This window comes from Neodiprion virginianus, chromosome 3 (assembly GCF_021901495.1).
Source record: "Neodiprion virginianus isolate iyNeoVirg1 chromosome 3, iyNeoVirg1.1, whole genome shotgun sequence".
Classification (NCBI taxonomy): Eukaryota; Metazoa; Arthropoda; class Insecta; order Hymenoptera; family Diprionidae; genus Neodiprion; species Neodiprion virginianus.
The window spans coordinates 25,835,448-25,859,570 of record NC_060879.1 but is presented as its reverse complement, the minus strand read 5'-3'; the positions used below and the strand labels follow the sequence as shown (position 1 = coordinate 25,859,570).

Below are 24,123 nucleotides of genomic sequence, written 5' to 3'. Positions count from 1 at the left end.
CTAATATTCATGACTACAAATCATGTCGGTCTTATAAATTAAGTCCCGGCAATAATTGTCAAGACAAAGCGGTACGAATGGTTTGATTACAGAGAGATGACATTTTTTTAACGAATTTCGATTCACCCTACTTAACAATACAAACGAATCACCCCAGCTGAATGTACAACATTGTTTGTTTTGTTGTATTTGAAGTGGCGGTGATATCACAACTGTCGCTGCTTATAAAAATTTTAACTTTTCAACTTTTTAACTGGTGCGTCACTGATATTTCTTCCCTTTCACCAGCACAGTAATCCGCTGTCTGATCTTCGAAGAGAAGAATGAATTAAGAAAAGAGAAATCAAATTTCAGAATAATTAACGATACCAGATTTTTAAATGTAACGGTTTTTATATTCTGAGAAGATGAGTCCTAATAGACAACCTTTTCTACTGTCTAAATTTTCTGATTACGATAGTAAAAAACGCTATTTCAGTCAAGTTCGTAGTTTTTCGTCTGCTTGTACAATATATGAACAGCTTTTGGTTTTACCTGAGTGTTGTTTTCATTCAAGCTGGCCCCGAGGTGAATTTCAATCGGCTCAAATGAAGGGGCGTGTATGAGAATAAATATTTGAACACTTGACGGGATTAATCTAGTTTTCATGCATGAGCGATAAGAGAAGAATAGTCGACCGTGTAGCTGTCTATTCTTAGCTTTATTGCGCGTTACGTACTTTGCTTGAGAAACAGTAATCGCAAGGTAGCTTCTTTCATTATACTTTTCATATTTTTTATACAAATTTCATAGCGTTCGTTGGCCTTTTGCTCCTTTTCCAGGACACAAGAGAAGGGGTATTATTCGCGGTTGTTTGTATTCATTACTCTCATTTGATTATGCCGCTAACGCATGCTAATATCATACATACACATGTACTCGTTGCCCTGAATCCTTAATTGACCGCTTAATGACTTATTCTTTACTTATTGCACATTTTTATTCTCACAATATTTTACAAGCACAGTTGCCGATGCATCACACTCTTCCACAATGTTATTCCACTCTCCGTAAGTAGGTGGATATTATGCTGTGAATAAATTGATCTTGAGTAAACAAGTCTGCACATACACGTGAATGTGCGGTATAATTTTTATTCCTCGTTTTATAAACTTCCATATCCTGCAAGAAATCTAAGAGTAAATTACATCTGTACGGATAAACTTTTTCTCTTTTATCTGAAAATTTCTTCCCGGTAATTATGTATCGATCAAGATAATCTACCGACTTACGAATATGTTATTCACTTCCATTGTATAAATTTGTTGTGTTGAGGATTTTGTGAAACGGGCTGTTTGGGCGATTCAACAGAAATTTCATGCTTTGCACCAAGTTCTGTAGCTTTGCCCCCGCCATAAGTGTCAGGGAACCACCTCACCGAATTGTCACGGCATACGAGACGCGTCAAATTTGAATGTAAAACAGCGAGAAGTCATCCGTTTGTATAAGGTATACGTGTACAGTGTATTTGCATATTTCGAAAAATAACATGATTCAAATGCCGATCTTCTCTGTAGGTTGAACACGTCATGTACTAACGACGGCACCGTACTGCGCATGAATGCCGTATGAATAGACCGTTCTCACAAAAGGAATCCATACTTGAAAAATGATTAGGTGTTTCGGAGTGCATCGCCTTACGCGTATAACGTTTCCCGCCCATTGCCATGATTTTATTCAAGCTTGAATCAACCCACGACTCAAGTTGTCGGTTGAACAAGGAAGACGGTTATGCGTACCGGCTTGTGCAGGAGACGGATATTGAAATCCCTGATCCAGCCAAAGTAGAAAGCCGTGCTGCTATTCGTTTAACGAATTATCGACATTTCGTTTTGCAAATTATTCCTCTCTGATTTCACAGAAAACTTGTTTGCCAAGGCATATAACGTAAGCGGTTTAAGCATTCGCGGATTTTTACTCAGTCGCAAAAAAAAGAAAAAAATTAAATAAAAAAAAGGGGGGGCGAAGGAAAAAAATTTATGGTGTCATTTGATATAACCGTATAGAGACGTTGACTCGTATCCCGCAAGAAAAAATTTTTATTAATAAATTTCGAAGTTGTTGGTGTAGATAATTATAGGTAAGTGTGAACGATTGATCATTACAGTTGCGCATGGTGAACACATACGAAAGGATTTTACGCTACGGAATAATGTGTGAAGGGGTTCTCGACCTCCAGGGATATACAGAAAGAGTTTTTTCGGTGCCAAGGGTCCGTATATATGTAGAAACAACAAGTTTCAGTTTACGTTCCGGTCCGTTGAAGGAGGCCCTCCTGAGAACTGTAATGCATTTATTTACGGTCAGAATACATTACCGAAAATATTTTCAACATTGACGCGACGAATAGTAAAATGAGAATACAATAGTCTTGAATACTTACATCGAGCATACGTAGAATTAATTTACGACATTAATTCCAAATAAGTGAAATACAATCGGTCTAAACAATTCATATCCCGAGAGCATAGGCAGGTCGTCAACTACAACGATAGAATCTACTATGGAATAATAATGAATTGAAATGAAATGTTTGTTGTAATTATTGTTACTTATGTTTGCAGATTTTAGATATAATTCTACGATTTATGTAGTTCAACATTGAACAAGAAATGAATTTTTATTTTTTTTTTTTAATTATACGACATGTACTTTCGAGTCATTACGAGGAAATGACGATGTTATTATTGGATTGAAAAGTTGACGAGAAGAATGTTATACAGACCCCCTAGCGATTTAAAATATTTAACAGCAACCCCGAATTTATACCGTCTTCTGTTACCGTGTCTGCGGTATTATCTCGAGAGTTCGGCATTTCTTTGTACCGTTATTTTTCGTTTTCTGTCTCCACCACTTGTCAAATTGCTCAACTATGTCGAATTTTTTACTGGAGCACGCTCCCCATGCGCAGCTATTAGAGCGACCGAAACGTGATGCGGGGAATTCGCGACTATATATGGGGAATACCGTGCGAACCCAACCAACGTCTGACCCACACCATTTCTGATTTTGTTCAACATTTTTTCGTGCAATTGTCCCAACTCAGAAACAGTGCCCTGAATTTTTTCAGATTTTTCATTCAACTGCTCAATCATTTATAAATATTTAATGTGATTCTGAAAAGGACCTTTTTCATAGGTCTTGAAAACTTCTCAGAAATTGTATTTTCTATTGAAATTTTCAAACCATTTAAACGATGATTTGGTTAATCAAAAAAATTTAATGTGCCATAAAAAAAAACAATCGCCCCATCAAGGGAAAGAAAAATATTATAGATTTTACATCTCTTGAGATACATATATGGACATCACTTTTTTGGAGATCAATGTAGAGCAATTGTGCCAAGATTTACAAATCCCATAATAAGAGTTACAAAACCAATAGTAAGAGTAACAATATGCTTACAATTGGGTAGGTCTACCAAAATTGATGTAGATTTGAATTCAAAAATGTGCTGTCCATATATTCACCAGATCATGTGTAAAATCTACGTTACATTTTTTTCCGTGTCGTCTTGGGATGTTTGAAAAAAAATACAGCCTGTGAGAATTTTTATAAATAATTAACTACTAGACTTAAGAAATCTCCAAAAATTTTGGGTACTGTTTCAGAGTTGGGCCAAATGCAAAAAAAAAAAAGACGTTGGTTGGGCTTGCGTGGAATTCTCCGTATACTTCTTTTCCAGTTTAAACTTCTCGTATCTAGCCACCTATGGCTTACCTTGAAAAGGCCAATCAGCAAAGTTCTTGCGTCTGTCGTGTAAAGTTCAGTTAACAGTTTAACGCGAATCCGCCGCGTGATCGATGCTTATACCACTTCGCCTAAGGAATTCTCGTATTGGGACGAGGTCCGAGTATCGACACTTCGTGCCGGCAAATCCAACCCGATAACCTCATAAAATCGCAACAAACAAGGGCACCTCCGGTTTGATTCATGGAGTGCAATTCTTTCGATCGTCAATGCAGTTACATTGACGCATTATGGACTCTATTCGAACTCGCCCAAATCAAATTCCGTTTAATTCGCCTCGTTATACCTTGCGAATTAGTCTTCGCGAGGATCGATCCGTTGGCAATGAGCCGAAACCCTGAATCCCAATTTTCTCTTCTGCACAGTGCGTGCCTCGGATGCTCTGGACCAAGTCCACTGACCCTCGTACTCTCTCTTCCTCTCCTTCTCTCTTTCTCTTTCTGCCTCTTACTCTCCCCTCGCATTGGCGATGGCTGCAGCGGCTGGTAATAAATTTCAACGAAGTCTTGTTGCAAATACCGCAGTAAATCGCACCATCCTTCGCAGGTATCTCGCGCCATAATTTTTATAATTCTCTTTCTTTTTCGTGCTAGTCCTAATTTCCCACGTTTTAGAGGGATTTTTCTCTTTTCAGGAGTTGTATTTGTGACAGCTGTTTTATCGATTCAAATGTAACTCTCATCTGCAGAAAACGCACATTGTTTCCATTTTTCGATTGCGGAAACGTAATTTTTTATTCTTTCAATTCGTTAGAAACGGCACGAGAGAAATTAATTGAGCTTCCAAACGATGAATATGGTGAGTTTTCGGAGATGGCGACGAAACTACGAGACATTTGCATCGGCAGTAAATACCTTAAGCACTGATTCTGAAAATTTCACTATATTTCGTACTGCACACGGTTTCGATCACTTTGTCGTAATCTATGAACATATACCAATATTACTCGTAGGTGCGAATGTAGAAAAAAAAATTTTCAAAGAAAACTAGGTGCGTGCATGAACTTTTATCGCGGTGTGATGTTTATCAACTTCCTTGATGGTGAAGAATCAAAAAAACCTGATCGTTATGAAAATCGTAAAACCGAGTCGTCACGGTTGGACCTTGAAACAATCCCAAGAAGTTTCGTGAAAAAAGAAGAAACGAAAACCTTTGCCTTTGAGGTAGACACTCAACTTCGTTCTAAATTCTGTAAGTGTATATGTGTACCACAAGCATTCATACAGAAACCCCGACCAGCACGCTATTGTGCCCATTGCGTTGCGAAGCGGCAGAAAACATTCGTTGGAAACGAAGGCATTTTATGTAACGTGTATCAACAGTTTGCTTCTACTGAAATAAAACTGGTTTGTCAGCATACCATCGTCACGAGTCAAGTGTGGTTCTGGCACACATGTTATACGCTACCTGATTCTGATCTGTAAGCTATGTCGTAAACAATTATTTGTCAAATAACAATTTATGGAGTTTCAACAATTATTGCCAGTTGAAAATCCAATATTATGTCAATAATTGTACACGGAGATAATAACTATAGTACATCTAGTGCGTCGTATTTTTTAATAATCATACGTAAACAGATCCTATTGAGAAGAGGAGCGTTACATATATTAGGTATAATGTCAGCCTTCAGAAAGTGCGGAATAATTCAGAATCAATCGGGTTTTATAATCGTTTCTTGGAAAATAATTTATTCTTTCGACAGACAAAAAATATCACTTGTTATTGCGTATCAACTTTCGTATTTACCGAATCTCGATTCAATTTCTTATTCACTTCCAGGGATTCTCCGTGATATATACATAGTTGTACAGAAGAAACGAAGAGCAAACATTTTTTTTTTTCTATTTTTGCGGACTTGTTCAACGTAAATGATTATCAAACGCTCGCACCTCCTTTGAAGGACCGGAAGTTACCAAATGTCACCCCTTACGATTTTTTTGAGTTCCCTTGTATATTACCAGAAACCTATGTTGACTTATTCTAGCTTTTAGGTTGCTAGCCTCCAAATTCTTTCCAGTAACATGTGACGTATGTAATAATTTATGATGGAACCTTCACGTGCTTCTTTTATGAATTGAAAAGACGACAGAGCAGTGCTTTGAATAGACAATCCCTGCCAAGGATCAAAATACCTTGATTATATATCCGTTCATTTGTTTTGCGAAGAAATATTTTTCTCTTACTTCCAGTGTAAAAATTGTCTCAACATTTGCAATACTAATGTCAACTTATCTTTCGATCTCACCGAGACGCAAAACTCGACAAATTTCGGACGAATAAAACAAAAAATTTTATTACCGCACTTCAAAAACAGAAACTTGTTTCACTGAATAAAAAATTTCCGTCGCGTCCGGTTTAATCGGTAGATAAATTTTATTTGTGTATCTTATGATAATATTCTCTTGTTACTAATTTATTATTGACTCGATTGTTGTAGAGAGAAAAAAAAAAAAAAACAGATTCATTCCACCTGAAGAATTGTCATTTTTCGATCGTCAAGATACAACCGTCTCGAGTTGCTGATTAATTATCAATGGATTAAAATGACTGTCGGAAGGGATATTGAAAAATAATTACTTTAAAAATCAATGAGAAAGAAAGAAAAAGGCTCGCGTATACAGCGAGAATTACATTTTTACTCCACCCACGCAACTCAAGTGGGATCAGTAGTCGAGCACGTTGACCCCCTCGTTAGTCAGCCAACTTTGGTGACACCATCCATATCCCTCCTCGTCGAATGTTTAGCAATAATTTATTTCACGTGACTCGAACGCCGCACGTGGTCCTCTGCTACATAACCGAATCATGTGATATTGCACGCCTGCAGCGCGGGACTAGACAGTATTGCGATATGTATATCACGAATCTCTAAGCTTTCCAGGCCGCCGTCTGTGTCCATGTCACGTGATAAAGAAACTGATTCATTAAATAAATCTGCGTCATTTATTGCGTTAATCACGATCAGGATGAGATTTATGTTTATCCACAAGTATGATGAAATTCTAATTAACAGTCAACCGACCGTATGTATGTTATACATGGGGTATTTCGTCCCAAACCAACCTACGTCCGAACCTCACCACTGACAATTTTTTTAATTTTTAAGTATGGCGTAGAGCGAAGAAAAATCATCTTTTGACGAGTTTACGATTTTTTTCACCACGGGTTTGGTTTTTACTGCTCCCAAAAACACGAAAATCCAATTTTCGAATGAATAGACCCAATCTATTGAATTCAGAACTTTTTCTTATGAATTCATTGTTAAAAAACAAAAATTTTCATACCAAAATCGAAGCGGGCAAGCTTTGATTTAAAAGTTACAGGCGAAAGAAGTAATTGAACGGCGAAAAAATCGAATTAAATTTACACTTACAAAAATACAAATTTATGTTTAATCATATTTGTCTCACTCTTCAATTACTTGTTTCACCTGTAGCTTCTAAACCAAAAGCGCAAAAGGGAGAAAAATTTTAAGCCCATCGATCGGGTTTTCCTGTTTTTGAGAGCATTAAAAATCAACAATGATCATTCTTTTAATTACGATAATGTAAACATCCTCTGTGAAGAACCTAATTACTACAAACGCCTATTATTAGAAATGTGCAACATTGTAGGACATTCAAAATTCTGTTAACCTTAGACAAGATGTCGAACACCTGAGTAATGTCTACAAACCCCTTATTACTGACCACATGTGACACTTTGTCTAGCTCTAACAATAAGTGGTACATAATTTGAGTTTCCCACTCTGCTATTGTTCCTACTTCATGCTATCCCTGTTTGCCTTCGCTCAGGGATACTGGTGATTTTCCCAGGAGTCGTTGTTTGCTAGTTGCGTTCAACGGTCGACTGAATTGTTTTTGATACGGAGAACTGGGAGACGAGGATGCCAATACTATAGTGGTCGGCGTCTTTTTAACTTTTTTAACTTTTTTAACTTTATGACTTGTGCTTCACGGAATATCTCACTGTTAATTTATTTATTAAGTGTTAAAATCTTACATATCTACATTGTTTATCGATTGGAGCAGCTGTCAATGGTCTTCGGTCACCTAATCCAAAGAACTATCTCCCTCCTGTTTGAATTTTATGATACCTGACTAGAGTTTATTCTCTTTTTATACAAGGTAAACTTTCCCTTGATTGTTTATATACATTGTTAGTTGCAATAGATATAATCCTTCATAATCCTTCATTAAAAATCAAACCTGTGATCTAAAGATCTAAAACTCGGCGAATCATGTTTTTTTAAACACTCCACGCCATACTTAACCAAAAAAAATAATGCTGATAGTGAGGGTCAGACGTAGGTCTGTTTGAGGTGGAATGTCTCATATATAATCTATACAAAATGGAACAGTAAAAATTGTGTGTTTGTAATGCTATCAATGTTAACCGAAAATACAATGTCGTTTCAACTGCAAATGTTATCATTCTGACTGATTTGAATGTTCTTGAACCTAATCGTGAGCTGTGTGGGCAATAACAACTTACTCATTTTAAATAAATGAACTGCAGATTAGAATGATGTTCTAGTGAGTCAGTGCAGTAGGAAAATCTAAACCCCAGAGCCACATGCGGTGCTGCGCAATATATAATGTGCCACAGAATACTTACTCGCTTTTCTGAGTCTATGTAGTCAAGAATCGAACGATTTTTACGAATTTTCGATTCGTATCAGTGAGATTGAAAGGGTACGCAAGAAATGGTCAAAATTATCTCGCTGTAATAACGTCAAGGATTAGTATGCGCAGGAAGAACGCGGCTAATGATAAAAATAAACTCACAGCAATGTCCGTCTGCTGTATATAATAAGCACGATATTCATCTTCCTCCATCCCCCAATCACACACGCTGCATTCACTTATACATATCTGCAGCTGCGGAATTCTCCGCCTCTTGACACAGCATACGAGGACACGAATCGACGAAGGTTAGGCGTTGCCGAAATTCCCTTCAGAGCCATTGCCATTGTCATTTGCGGAACTGATTGATAATCGCACCATTTCCATTCGTGCAAAGTCGATTTATCACCTGCTTGATCAGATCCGACTTTCAAACTATGCGGTGACAGTTCGGATCTGGCCACTTTATGGATCAATCGCCCTGCGAATCGACATTGTTAACGTGTAACTCCACCGGCGTGACATATCGATAAAATAACGTAAGTAATCGATAGTACGTATAAACTTATAAGTCTTATAACCGTTAGAGAAATACGAATTTGTGTTATAAGCTCGTAACAAATGATTGATTGATTTAACGACCTCTCTAGACCCCCGGGTGACTAACAATGTTAACGATATTCGTACGTGACTAGTTTTCATACCGCTTCATTTACACCGAGAGGTCGGTGAAGCACGATTCGTGAGTTTTGCCATAAGGCTTGCAGTTCAATTAATGTTGATAATGGAGATAAGTAATAGAACCAAGGAACAACCGACCGTGTGCGGAATTTATGATGAATGGAGGGACTTTTGCAGTTCCAGGGTTCGTTTGATTATTACAACGCGTTACGTCTGTCCTACGCATCGAAACTGGATATAATCACGAATCTGTCACGAATCACGAATAATTTTCAGAAGAACACGATATTTGTTTAGCTCGTTCTTGATCAGCTTTTCTTAGTGTTTACCGTCGCCGTCAGTTTTACCATTACAATTCATTTTATCGCCAATTCGCATCAACGTACACGTGAACTCAAAGCAGTCTCGGTATCAAAACTGGATCAGACAACGCGCCGCCAACTCATGTAAGTCGACGGATCCTTAAGTGGCTTAATGAAACGACCCATTAACTAGAGCGAATACCCGTTAGCTGACCATTACTCGGATTATCAGTTTATGGTCGAAAGCGATTTGATGATACCCTATAGATCGCGGGATGAACGTGCAGTCTATGCGGTTATTTTACCCTTGGCATTCATCTTTATGAATTCAAATAGGAGGCTGCCGGGTCTGGTCAACACTGAGAATCACATATTGAGCGCGTATCGATCATTGAACCTGGAGCTGTACCAAGCAGAATCATGATGATGTGAAATTCAATCTAACTTCACAGATAATTGAAATAAGTTGGGTCCTTTACAGAAACTTATTCTTACACATTTTTATAAATTGAATCGCGTCATCGTCAGTCCCCGATCCTCCGGAGTGCAAATTTATAATACATGTTAGCAGCGGCAATCGGATTTGTACATCTACATTCCGTGCTAATGTGAAGGAATAACGCTTCTAGCTAATAGGTAGGTATACCTTTTAAGACAATAGCGATCGGCGAGGGTAAATCCATCGTGAATTCTAAAGCTAGTACACGCGGGTGTTTGGATATGTCGTGAATCAATATAAGGATAACGATGAGGTTGGTTCCTAGGCTGCATACCTATACGTATTTGCTTTTCTCGACCTTTTGAACCTTGGATTACGGTTATTCCCATCGTAAGTCGTGAAATAATATTTGTCTCGACATTATTCGAGAGAGGCATATAAGCGCGTTTAAACCTTATCTGTATACCTCAATTTTATGCATACAGTCACTCCAGGCGTTCGCATATTCATATCACTTACTGGTATATAATCACGTGTTGTTTTGACCAGATTTATAAATTTAACCGACGAGGGATAGTGAAATTCTAATAACTAAATATATTCCTGTATTAAAATTCTAATTGCTGAATAAATATACACCGATGTAAGATTTAAGACTTCACACCGTGAGCAATTCGCAAGTGGTCATCGTCTATACGAAACGGCAAAAATGTGCCTGTATACTCATGGTGACGGGGATTCTCTTCTCTTTTTTTTTTTTTTCTCGCCAGCCTCGAAGTCTTCATTCTGAACTTTGCGCGGTGTCATTGCCTGAAGAAGACGATTATGAATACGTTTAGTTTCAGGTACTATGGTTAGTTAGTTAGTTAGTTATTCAACAGGCAGACTAGCACGGCCATCTGCGATGCGCAAATACGGCTCTACCCATCTTGAGTTCCGATCAAGACCTCAACGAGGCACAGCGTATAATAAACGGCATTTTCTCTGCGATTAATCTCGGTCAAAATAATTCGTAAGAAAAAAATGAACAAATTTCACGGCATCCAGAACTTGTTGTGATGACCTTTCATTACCGCGGGATTTCCCAGATAATTATTCATTCAACAGAGGTGCGTCAGAACATTACATGAATATGAATATCTTAACAACGAACAGCTATTTGACATTTATAACGCGTTATACACCGAGCGGAAATAGGAAGTCAATTCGTTTTTACGTTATTGAGGAAGACCGATACCAGCAAATTGATGAAACGATAGATAACTTGTCGTACATTGGTTCAATCGATAATTCTACGATTTTAAATAGCTTTACCCTCCTGCGGTGAGCTTTTTTTTCACAGATTGGTACAGAAAAGCTCTTGGAGTTACAGCCTTGACAAGCTTTGATCATCGGTTGCACGTATACTTTAAACATAGGCCGAATAGTGTCTGTGAAGATGATCATACTGAAGTTAGTAACGTTATCGTAACGATTCATGCTGAGGAGAAACCGTTGTTTCGCGATTTTGGAACATATCACACTCGTATTTCCAAATCTTGGTTCCTTCCGAATCATTGTAAAATTTAGAAAATAGTGATTTTTTTCCCCAATGTTTCGTTACGATAACGTTACTAAACTTCTACCTCGTTGAAAGTGTTGATGCATTATTGCTGCGACGCCACGTAACTACGAGCCAACAAAACGAACAGTGTGAAAAATGTTTTGAAACGTCGTCACATTGGCAAGTCGGCAAAAGGGTCGCAATCTCGAGATAACCATCGCCGGGTTATTTATTGCTTCCACGATGAAGGAGATGCTGTCAACTGTCCGTTGACATACGGCTAATCGAAATTCGGCATCTAATTATCATCATATACGTTGTAGAAGTAATTGTATACCTATCTATCTTGAACCATGTGGCTGGCCATTCGGTTTACTCGCCGCGCCGTTTATCGCTCCAGGAGATTTATGCCGTACGAATTGAAACGTGTTGCGACAAACGCTGAGCTGTGTTTCACTTTCCAAAACTGTATCATCAACTCTCACGCATGGCACAGATCTCTTGCGGTAATCAATTTATTATACACATACTGTATACGCACTTAACGTTCAATTGATTTCTCTTCGTCGGCTCGCAACCTTTTTTGGTAAATTGTATTGAAAAGGTAGAAAACATGACATGATTTTCATTGAAAGGTGTATCGGCGGATACGTAAAGTTGATCCAAGATATGGCATATTTCACCATTTGATGTTTGAAATTGTTCGATTATCGCGTTATTCTAGTTATTTTAATGGCGGTAGGTGCATACCAGAATCAGGGCAATATCGAAGCTACTACGTTGTACGTTGTAGTGACGCCTCAGCATGCTTGCAATAAAATTCGATTCACGTTTTCCTGCCCGAAATATTAGCTGTTGAATCACGAGGTGTGGCGAATAGATTTACTCGAGGATTCCGTGCCAGGGTTGAGTCTCGTCGCGCTGATTACACCCAACCCATAATAATTACTTCTGCCTATCAAAAACATCGCGTATAATATGGATTATACGCGAAACATGCACCTGTCAAATAATTTTCAATCAACGTCACGTTCGGTTCTGCACGGTATATAAAGCCGAAGTGAGTAACGATTTGTAACAACTTCGGTCTCGAATCACGTTACCGCGTGAGACGGTCATGAGAATTTATGGAAAGAAGCTGGATGAGATGCATTGAAGGTACCTCGCGGTGTAAATAAAAGTAAGTCCACCGCTTGAGAAATTTAATGGGCTGCACGTGGGCGAGAAACGTCAATAAGGAAAGATAACTTTACACGCCTTCGCGAGACGATGAGTGCTTGCATAATAATAACTCGGTCGACTTTGAAGCGAGAAGTTTGCTGCTCATCTTTAACGCGTGTTCGGTTATACGCGGCGAATTGCGAATTATCGACACTCCCATATCTCCGATTACACACCTTAATCTGATACGGGAAATTAGCCGTTGTATATGCAGTGTCGTTAAGAATACGCGGCCTCAGTCGGCGAAGTCGTATCTCTTCGCTATCGCCGTATCTATCTATATCATCTTTATGGAGATCCGTATCTTCTGACACTGACAACCTCAATACCTCAAGCTCGCTAACACGTTGTACCAGGTTCTGGATCTTGCTCGTATCGTACGTGTTTGTGCAAATCCGCCTACATGTGTGAGAGCAAAAACCTCAGGACGTTAAGTGACGCAATTTCATTCCGATCTTTTGTTCTCTCCAAATCGGAGGAGAACCATTTATTTGTTTGCTAATCCATCTTTTACAATGATATGATAAACTGTGAAACTTGTTCGATAGCTCGACTCTGACATCGTCGTTTGTCTACTGGTTTGTGATAATTTCAAGTAAAAAACGTACGTAAGGACGGTTCTGTCATATTTTTAATTCGTTCGATTTTGATGCGCGGTAAAAAATTGTACAAGAATGGATATTTGTAATTGCGTCATGTGTGACAGGAATGCAAGGTGAGCTTTATCCCTCAATTGACAGCGCGCCTGTCTGGACACAAAGAATTCCACTCAACAATGGTCGTGTTTTACGTGAAATTTGAAAGGGATCGAGCAATTTCGTGGGTTCGGAAGTACGGGCGATATTTCGCCACGAAACTATCGAGCAGATGTTTTGCATTGTGTTTATTGTTCTATTTTATAGTAGTTTTTTTCCACGCTGTTTTTCTCTTATAAATCTGGTGCAAAAGTTTCCCCCCATATATTAATTGAGCCCGAAAGAGTGAATAAGATCTGTAATAAAAACTGCTTGCGACTCTGGAAGCCACCGCGACCTTGTAGGTAGTTATGCAACTACATACCTATGCGTACAGGTAAATTTTGTTTCGACGACGTATCGGATCGACACTAAATTGCGGCCTTGAACTGTACAATTAAAGAAGTCCATGGGCAATTCATAGACAAAAATTTCTGTACGTCTTATGCCAATCCGATAAGAATTCACCGTTCAATAGAATGTTTAACAACACACTTTTTTCACGCCAAAACTATTTGCCTACATTGAAGATATACCGATTTCTTTTCCATCGCTTTGTACTCATGAGTTTTTTTTCGTCATTTTTGTTTCAGGTAAGGAATCATCAGTTAATAAATTTTCAAGAGCGCGAGGGTAGATTTGAATGCCTAAAATGGGAGCACGGTCTGTAAAAGCAATCGCACGTAAGTTCATGGTAAATTATTAGACCTTCTGAAATTGATGGTAATTGGCATTGGGGTTATATCCGTCTGTGACGTGTCATTGTTAAGTCAAGAGTATACCACCTATCAACATGTTTAGTCACAATTATTCACCCTTTTATTTTCCAAAATTATAAATTACATCGCAAATAGTGAATTATTTGACGACGAAAAACCAATTGCTAGACAGTTAGACAATACAGATTAATTTTTTTGGTAATTTTAGAACTAAGGATGAAACAGATAAAACCACAAAAGGTCAATAATTTGGGACATGGTCAATAAATGGTACACTTACTTGAAGTTAAAATTTTTACGACAGTATAAAATGCGACTGGCATAATGTCATTAAACGATAATGAAGCGGATTGAAGGAGACACTGCACACACAATTTCATGCAGCAATATCCAAGTTGCAAGTCGAATTTCTTTCAATCATGTTCACTAATTCGTGCGTACACTATAGATTTCATTTAATTCCGAATGAGAATCTCAAAAAGCGCAGGTGCCATTTACGCCAATAAATGACATAGTAATTGGAAAGTGGTAGAAAAATAAATTTCATTTTCGTTCAGCCGAGTTATGCCTATTTCCCAAAGGTAGGTATAGTCTAGATCCAATTTTACCGTCCTCAAAGTCTGGTAGAGATGGCGCCACGTTACTTGTCCATCGTATGAATTTACTAAATTTTATCAGTAGTTGAATAACTCGCCTTTCTTTTTGTCCATCGCCAAATTTATATTCCAAAAAAAACGTGCATTCAATGCGTCAAGTTGAATTTAGCAGTATAATTGATGACAACACAAAATGTTTTTTCTGCTTTAGTTTTTACGTATGAAAGATTTGGCATTTGAAAATAAAAAATGATGCTTCAAAGATTTCGAATTTCGCAAACCGCAGCTTATCAATCTTAAGGAAAATTTAGTGGGAAAAAAAACTTGGCTTCAACGCCTTCGGTGAAAAGCTGAGAGTGAAAAGCTCACGGATGAGCGGTGATCACTGCAGCCGTATTTAGTAGACGAAGCGAGAGCAGCTTCGGTGTCTCTAAATAGTGATCAAAGCTAGCCTGCAGCAGCAATGGCTGACAATAAATTGAAATATAAAAATACCCTAAGGCGATTGAGATTCGCGGAATAACGTTTCGAGAATTATTTTTATTATTATTACTATTGTTATTATATATTTGTTGTTCCGTATTCAAAGTGATTGTGAGTATATTTGTAATCAAATTACGTGTGATTTCAGGTGATAACGTTTTGTTTTATACAATTTTATCGGCTGATTGATACATACTTTGTATATTGCATATTAGGGCGGTTCAGAAGAGGGTCTTTTATTAGATTTCGCTCTTCTTCGAAATTCTTGAACTTTTTCTCTAGTAAATAGCTGACGCAAAAGGGCTGGGCTGGGCTGAAAATTTTTTATACCGCTACCTCATCGACGTTGAAATTTCGAAAAAAGGCTACTTTCGGGAATTTCCAAACTGAGATATCCTCATATCCTTCGGTGGCTATGTTTCGTATGACGAAACAAAAGTTTTATACATCGACACTTAATATCCGCGATGTTTGAAAAAATTGCAAATATGTGAGCGGGCATGGCAGACGAAGTGCTACGGACTTAGTTGTTTTTTATACAAAATTAACCGTAACGCAACGCGGCTGACGGAGTAAACGTTGCGTGTAACGCAGTGACGTATCTTCACCTTTTCAAGTCACGTGCCTGAGATGAAACGGCGAGACGACGCAGACTTGGCCGTAAACCAAATTCCGAACAACGAATCTGTGTATAAGTCGAGTCTCCAAGGCGCCTGGCGCTATTTGACGATATTTTTTCTCACTGTCGATTATTCACGTCCTTATTTAACCCAGGTTCATCTACTACACTGATATTTTCCAGCGCATAAATAAACAACCGGCCGTATCTAGTTTATTCTCCAACGTCCAGTTGCATAACGTGATTTTTAGTCGACAAAGTGAACCGGTCGGTTAATAGCTACGTTTTAGAATACGTTGAAAGATTGAAAGATAATTTCGCATTTTGCCGGAACGCGATGCGCTCGAACGCTTTTCGTCGTTCTATAATGATTTTCAGGTCTAAACCAGCTGGTGCACAGACGTGGAGTTTATTGTTAGAGAGAACTTCCCTGTCAAAGTATCGCAGATATACACGCGTGCGTGAATTTTTAATTACGTTAACGTCGCATGCAAGTAAATACCGCTGCAACATGCTTCGAACCGCTTCGCTCACCTTGCCCGTGTAATAACGATAAACTGTCCGTGCCCAAAAATAGCTCTTTGGGTTAGGAAGCAGATGTATCTTTTATGTAGACAAATTTTTCAATGTCATGACTGAGGAGACACGCTCAATTATCCACGAGTAGTTAAACCACCGCTCGCATTCAACTAATTGCAATCATAGAACAATTTGAAAACGGAAAATTAATAAATCGTCTGCAACTTTTTCTCCGTCCCCTGGTTCCCCTATTCCACTCTCTCTTTTCCTCCGACGCGACGGTCAGTTAGCAATCGTTAAAATTAGGGCGAAAAGACCGCACCCAGAACTCGCCGGTCGGCAGCAGTTAGCACCCTGTCAGCTTGCTAGACGATTGTAATTTTAGCTCGAAGAAACATGCGTCTCGGTTTTTTTTTTCTTGTTCCTTTTGGCTGCGCGAATTTGGCTCTCAGGTTCATACAAACGTACGCGCGAATTTATTGCGGTTCGATTTGAGCTGTTACACCTGTACTTTACTTTCCACAACCTTTCTCTCCGCCTGGTCTAGAACGTCGGACGGTCTATTCATCTTTTAACGTCCAAACGTGAACCCTATTTTCGTTTTTTGTTATACGAATCATATGCATCGTTTGAGAATAAACCGTACACGTAATTTGTCTCATGCTAAATGTGTAGGGTATAAACGCCTAACCGCAAATTTATTACACCAATGTATACATGTATATATATATATATATACGTTTGTCAGAGTTTTTGGTCTTGGATATATAAATGCGTACCAAACCTCGATGAACGAAATTGAAGATCGAAGAACGCCAGTACGTAATTTTTCAACAGAAGAATTTCAACGTTAATATCAAGATCAGCGATGAAAGTATAACGTGACTGAAAGGCATTTAAATACAGAATAAATTGGTGCTCGTGATGTGAATAGAATGTGCACGTGTACATATATATTTCAACGACAGCTCGTTCAACCGAAGTAAAAACTTTCGTATTTTTATTACCGAATCGCGAAAGAAATTCCGTATACACTTAAAATCACTTACATAGAGGTTTATGTACTTATTACATATATGTAATATGCATACCACCGATTTCCAAAACTTATTATATCCGTCAGCCTCGACCGACTGGCTACTTGACATTGGCGAACGCTTGTCATGGTCAAATTATCCGCTGTTTAAATTCTATAGACGGTAACCGTGACTCTATATGCACAGGCTCAAGCTGTATATATAATATTATAAGCTTTGATTATGGACTCGCAATAATTATTTTAGCCACACGTGCGGAATCGAAGCTAAGGAAATGATTTCATATGAAATGCTTGCACCGTCAATCCGAAGATTCACGCATGTCGGTCGTGATTTTATTCGGTTTTGGGAGTGTTTTTTTCTAACCTTACGTTATATCGAATCATGAAAGTTTTCATCGAAACGTTCAAATTCGTAAAATTCAATACGAAAGCGTACCTTGAAGAAAAAGCATTATTGCACAAGATAAAACTTTATTCGCATCAATAATCAACTTTCTTTTTATTCAATATGACAATGCGATACGAAACATTGTGGTGATTAATCTACGAATGCAATTCGAATCTTCATTGTGTATCTCAGTTCATTCCTATCGTCTGTTAGCCGCATTCCTCTGCTTATCGCGAAGAAATCTTGGTAAACATATAAGTTTTGAAAATGAAATCGAGCATTGACTCACGTCACATGACAATCGACTCGGAGTCGTACTGATAGATTACATTTCTTTTCATAAAACGTACGCAGCATTTTATAACAATTTATTGTCCCGGTTGGAAAATCGCTGTGGAAATTTATCACAGCTTCTTTACAAATTGAACCTGGAATGTCATACGGAAAAAAATGTAAGTGCGTAGTTTTTGCATCTTTTGTGGTGGATATATGGATAACACTTTGTCGGAGTCAAATCTACATCAATCGTGGTGGATCTATCTAACCATAATGCAACTCTTTAGTTGTGTAACTCTTGTTATCGGATTTCTAAATCTTGGCATAATTGCTCTATATTTAAGTTGAAAAAAGTGCCGTCCATATATTCACGATAGGAGACGTAATATCCATAATATTTTGCTTTCTGTGCACTGTGGACAATACACGACTGCTTGAGATTAAGTGGCTTAAGCTATCCGGTGCTTCTGTACTTAATCCATCCCAAGTCACCTTCATGATAATACTTACCTATACATGCTATCGATTTTCCAGTCAGTTGCTTTTCGCACGGTATGCGAATTTAACAAAATTCCATGACCTTTCGCCAAAAGCAATATACCTGGTAGTCTGGAGATTCATTTTTTCTTTTCTAATTTTTTCGACAAAATATTGTCCAAGACAATTGTGTGTTCAGTTCTCACTGGTCGAAAAGCAAAATAGTATAGTAATTTTTTTGTACATTGAACTGATTTAATTTTTTGCTGAGAATTTGAAAGTGTTACAGGTTTCATCTCGGAAATATTTATTAGGCATCCTTCTTGTATCAGATACTTATATGAAACCAATTTGTTGCCAATTTGTTGCCAATAATTGTCTCCTTATCGGAATTATTCACCACAAGCATTATATATTCACGCTTCTGCGGTCGTACCTGCAAGGATTAATCGATTTTTTTCTTCTTTCAAAGACCGAGTCCCGCAACCGCCTTCGCTTTTTCCTATCCAAAAAGCAAGGTGAACAGTTATTCTTTTACATCGATCGCAAGAACGTCATTGGCGATCGGACCCCGCGCAAATGAAAGTGATTCCAGACTGCGTAGAATGACGCGTATAATCTATACGTCATCACGGTGCACACCTTTGAAAACTACACGATAATCTCACCTGCACGCACAATTATGTCTAGACGCGAGACTCACGGTGAAAGACTTTCTCGCCCGTTCGCCACCTGCATAATACCTACGAGTAGCGCAGAATGTACATCCGTCTACATCGTCGACATACATCGCGTTGTCGCCATGTTCTCTTTTCTTTGTGTTTTTCATCCGCTTATATTAGCGGACTCGGAGTAAAAGTCGTAGTCCGTGTCCCTGATTGTGGGTCAAGTTTCGTGATCGGGTTTTGGTCAATCGGAGACGATACATCTACTCACGTGTTTCTATTATACTTCGCAAAAATCTACGTCACGTGTCATCAGTTAAAAGTGCGAACGTTAAACGGATGGTAAAAAATAGACTCCATCACCGTAAATTCTTATCGTTTTACTGTATATATGTACCTATACGCAAATTTTTTACATGCGGGGAATGCCTCGGTAATTTTTTCTAAGATAACAACATTTTATTGGATGCTATATATAAGTCTAAAATGCGATAGCACTTGTCTTATACTTGTAAAGATTTGCCATTGTACACGGGTGTGAAAATATTTTGCGAAAATAAAAGGTGTCAGGTATTATACATGCATATAAGTTAATCACGAGGTGTACAGTGAATTGTTTGCCGTTAAATGTTTATAGCTTTTATAGCTTACTGCTGGTTACTTAGTTGGTCCAACTTGTATTGTAAAGCTTCATTCTCACTCGTCACGTGTATTGTCGAGCAGAGAGATAAGTTTTTGTTGACAGTGAATATTATCGCACGACTGTCGCGTTAGTTTTGTGGGATGAAATAATACCGCCGTTTATACATACGTGCCAATTGAGATTTATTGATTTACAGAAGGTCTTCGATACGAGCTTCCAGTGGACAAATCGCGAGACTAGCTTTCAATGTAGTAATAATCGTGTCACGCTCTCACTGATTATATTTAATAATAAAAATCACGGCTTCGTTATCCCAGACTCGGACAGACTGCATTTGTTTCTTGCAGCTTCGCGAGTCACTGTGATGGAAGGAAATACTGAAATCTTTCCAATATTCCGGACCATCGAACTTTTCACTTCGTAGTGACTGTATCTTGAGATGAGAATCTACCGAAAGTGAAGTGCCTGCTACATCGCGATATCGCGATATGCTATCACTCGCGAATAGGCGCTTGAGCTGTCAGCTTACTTAATCCGCCATCCGTAAAGTCGCCTGTCAAGTCGAACACACTCTCTTCAAACACGATATACGTCCCGTACAATAACCTGGTTGATCGCCAATTTTGACAGCGGTCAATTTCAATACGAGCTCAGGAATGATAATCAGGGATCATGTGCGAAATTCGGTCGCGTCGTGCCGCGGGGTTATCGGTAGTACTAAAAACATGGCCACTTTGTCTCTTGGATGGGGTTATGAACGTAGAAAGATTAGAAAATAATCTCTAAATATGAATCAGTTATGCGTATACCACTGGAAACAATCAGTGTGTATGCATTGAAAATGAATGAAATATCAGTGAAAAGTCACTAAATCGTCAGTGTGCATGCTTATAACTTGGAATCAGTTATTTTTTTTTATTTAAATTTTTAAATTTAAATTTACAGAGCAGAATGCTTAGAAAACAGAAGTTTCAAAAATGTAAAAATCTGTTTAATGGATAATTCTTAAAGGTAGAAAGTTGAAACATACAGAAGTCAACGTATAGAAAGGTAGGCTACAGAAAATCAAAAGTTTATAATTCTAACGATTTTATATTTGGCTTATTATGTTCTTGTTTATTCTGATGTTTCTAATTTTGGTTTCCTTCAAGTTACATTTAGACATTTCAAAATTTTATGAAACAGATATTGTGACCCTTTTATTTACTGATATTTTTACATTTTTTACCTCCATTCATTCTATACCAATAAAAATCGTTGAAACAAAATGTGCATCGAGGGCATCGTAATCAGATCGTTTCTGCAGCCAAACGAATTGTGGGTCTTTCGTGCCAGTAGGCTTATCGTCCTTCGCGGCAAATTAGCACTCCCGATCGTGTTTCCTATTGTTATTCCGTAAAACGAGCGCGTTTCCGGGGACCTCATTCCGACCGCAATGCTTATTTTTTTCCTATTCTTGTTTTCAGTTCAATTTGAATTAATAGAATGAATGAAAAAACATAGATATAATAAACTTCATTCCCGTTTTTTTTTTTTTTTTTTTATCATTTATTTATCACGCAAGACCTGTCTGTGCGAGTAATTTAGATACATCGAATTTTTATATAATACATAATTCCATTAAAAAAGTCACGTTTAATACCATCCTACCGACGTCATACAAATGATAATGACCGTACGGAATTATTTAAGCGCGAACAGTATTTAACGATCAGCATTATCTGAAAATTTTATTATAATCGATGGTACACGCGTGAGATATTATAGATCCGGCCGTAAAAACAATAATGACGCAATACTATCGAACATCGGCATTGATACGTATATTGGCGATTTGTTATTAAGGTAATCCTGGACACTTCCCTTTCTTCTCGTTCTCTTGAATTAACCTGCATCGTTCGCATGACTGTTGAATTATTCTAATCGATTCCCGCGGTTATTATCTGCAATGCGATTCTTCTTTCATTGTTGCTGTTTTTGTTTTATTCTTTCGTAATTGAAATAACTGTTATATCCAAACTCTCGTCATGTAGACTTTGGATTTTTCCATCATAGAGATAAAAAATTTAACACTGCGCAGTAAAGACGAAAGTCCTCGCTATTTCTGTTGAAAATAATCGGCTAAGCATAAACGCTGGTAAAAATAGGCAAACACAGCTTTCGGGAGTCGTCAAATCTACGAGCCAATAAGAATTTTGTTTTTCAAGAAAATTTCACGTGTGACAGGAAAAATAATTACGTAGTTGATCGTTATGTCAATCGTGAGGAACTCGATGAAATGTTGTTTTTTTTTTCTTGTTCTAGTTCAGTGACCCCGTATTTGACTCTTCGTAAATATTTTCTAACACTATTTCAAGCTTCGACCATGTTAATCAGGACCAAGTAGTCGGCGGCGATCGAAACGAGATGTTACGATAAGGCTGATAATCTTGATTTTGCACGAATGTAGAAGAAAACTTGCAGTTTTGCGCAAACCTGTGAGAACACTGTTTTCAATAGGTGGGTGGTGAATAAAATTTTTATTTGTTGGAGCGAGTCTCGAGATCGAGAAAATTCGACGATATCGAAACCGAGCGAAAGAAAAAGCACACCGCGAGTTGTTTATAAAACGGACCTTGTGTCCGCGGCGAGTTAATAGCCAAGAATCTTGGACGGCAGCGAACGTTGCACGATATCCGTACAAGCAAGTACGTTGCCAACAGCCATTGGCTATTTTCGAAGTCCTCCGAGAGACTTGACGTCGTCTCTGTCAACATTAAAAGATGCGCAGTCGCAGCGACGGACGAAGAAAGGGCGTCGGTGACGTCGACGGAAAAAAAAAAACTCCACGTTCCTCCAATTTTCACTGCGTCACATTCGTGACATCTTTGTGTCGTTTCATCGCGTGAGCTTGAGACTTTTGCCATTAAGTTTGGTCGTGAAAAACTGCCAACTGCGTTTGCTATTTTTGGGCCGATCAGCGTCGGTGGTCAGCAGATTTGTGATACTGTGTAAACGGTCTGTTTTTTTTTTCTTTATGGTCGAATATTAGCCAGTTTTCATTGGTATAACTTCCGAAACTGCATCCGCTGAACTTTTAGGATCGGCGATAGCAGTGACTCTCATATTTTACGATATCAAGCCCATTCTCTGAATGTGAATCGGTTATATAAGTATACCACTGAAGAAAATCAGTACATATACACTGGAAATCAGTGAGATATCAGTGAAAAGTCTCTGTATCGTCGGTGCGTATGCACTGTTTTTTTCCAGTCGTATCCTTATAACTGGAAATCAGTGAATTTTCACTGATACAAATTTAGAGAGCATGTAAATAATCGATAAAACCAGCGACGATTCGTAAACTTGAAGAACCAGGACGTTGAAAACGGTAGAATTCTAGAGCTTACGATTAGTGGGGATGCATAATGATTCTAATTACTTAATTGGATTCTCGTGATTTTCAGTAATTTCAGATGATTTAAACGATTTGAAAATTCAGGGATTGCAATATGAGATGGTGATCGGTAATTTCACAGATTTAGCTTCTCTATTTCTTTACGCGTTTTACTTTAAATCGTTGGTCAACTATAACGATTCTATTTTCGTCGTGATTTACAAAATATTATCCAGTTCTTGGCATTTTTTTCCAATCTTATAATCTATAATCATTGCTGAGTTATTTTATTTCTATCTCTATTTTGTGCGTGTAGTCATTATTCGTAAAATTGCGTGGGAACGGAGAGATGAATTTCTGTATACCGGGGATTTTTAGAAATGGAAAATTCCAGTAATTAAACTTTGTTACAAGCCCGTGCTCTGTTCATACGTAGTTAGAAATAAAAATGGAAAAAAAATTGTGTGTAGCTAGGTATAAAATATATTCTAAAATGCACTGTTTTGTTTTGTTATTTATGAGACTTTATCTGCCACCGTAAATCTGAAAATTTTGGCTCAAAGCCATTTTCACAATGTGCAATGAACAAATAACGACTTTTTAGACCCAGTAGGCGTACAATTCAGAACTGCACTAAATATATAATACAGTAAGAACAGAAGAAAATTATTTATCCAGCATTACACCTACTTCTCAACATGTTGTAGAAATCTTGCAGCGGGTGAAAAAATTGCTATAATTTTAGCGCGATATAATCGTTTGCTTTTGTAAATGCCAAATCACGCATCTCGAGGAATCGTGTTTTCAAAAACTAAATCTGCGCTGCAGACTGATAAAATATGACCAATGTTATTGAATGAGATAAAATGGAATTCAGGAGGAATTTTTCTTTTCGAATAACGTATCCTCGATAAATAACCGACGGTACGGATGGCGAAGATTGATTTTGGAATTATGGAACAACGACTGCTCTGCATACTCATTAG

At 38.0% G+C, this 24,123-nt stretch overlaps 1 protein-coding gene across 6 annotated transcripts in view; it reads left to right on the top strand.

Annotated features, from left to right (window-relative positions):
• Nucleotides 1–24,123, top strand: part of LOC124300629 (uncharacterized) — a 134,237-nt gene that overhangs the window by 44,281 nt on the left and 65,833 nt on the right. The window contains exon 1 of one of the 6 annotated variants that reach the window (XM_046754930.1): nt 13,954–14,020. The exons of 4 other annotated variants lie outside the window; for them this stretch is intronic. In XM_046754930.1, coding sequence (XP_046610886.1) covers nt 13,981–14,020 — 40 coding nt within the window. In that variant the 5' untranslated portion in view covers nt 13,954–13,980. Of the gene's footprint in view, nt 1–13,953; nt 14,021–24,123 lie in introns of those variants that run through there. One more of the 6 variants, XM_046754933.1, reaches the window with a different exon arrangement.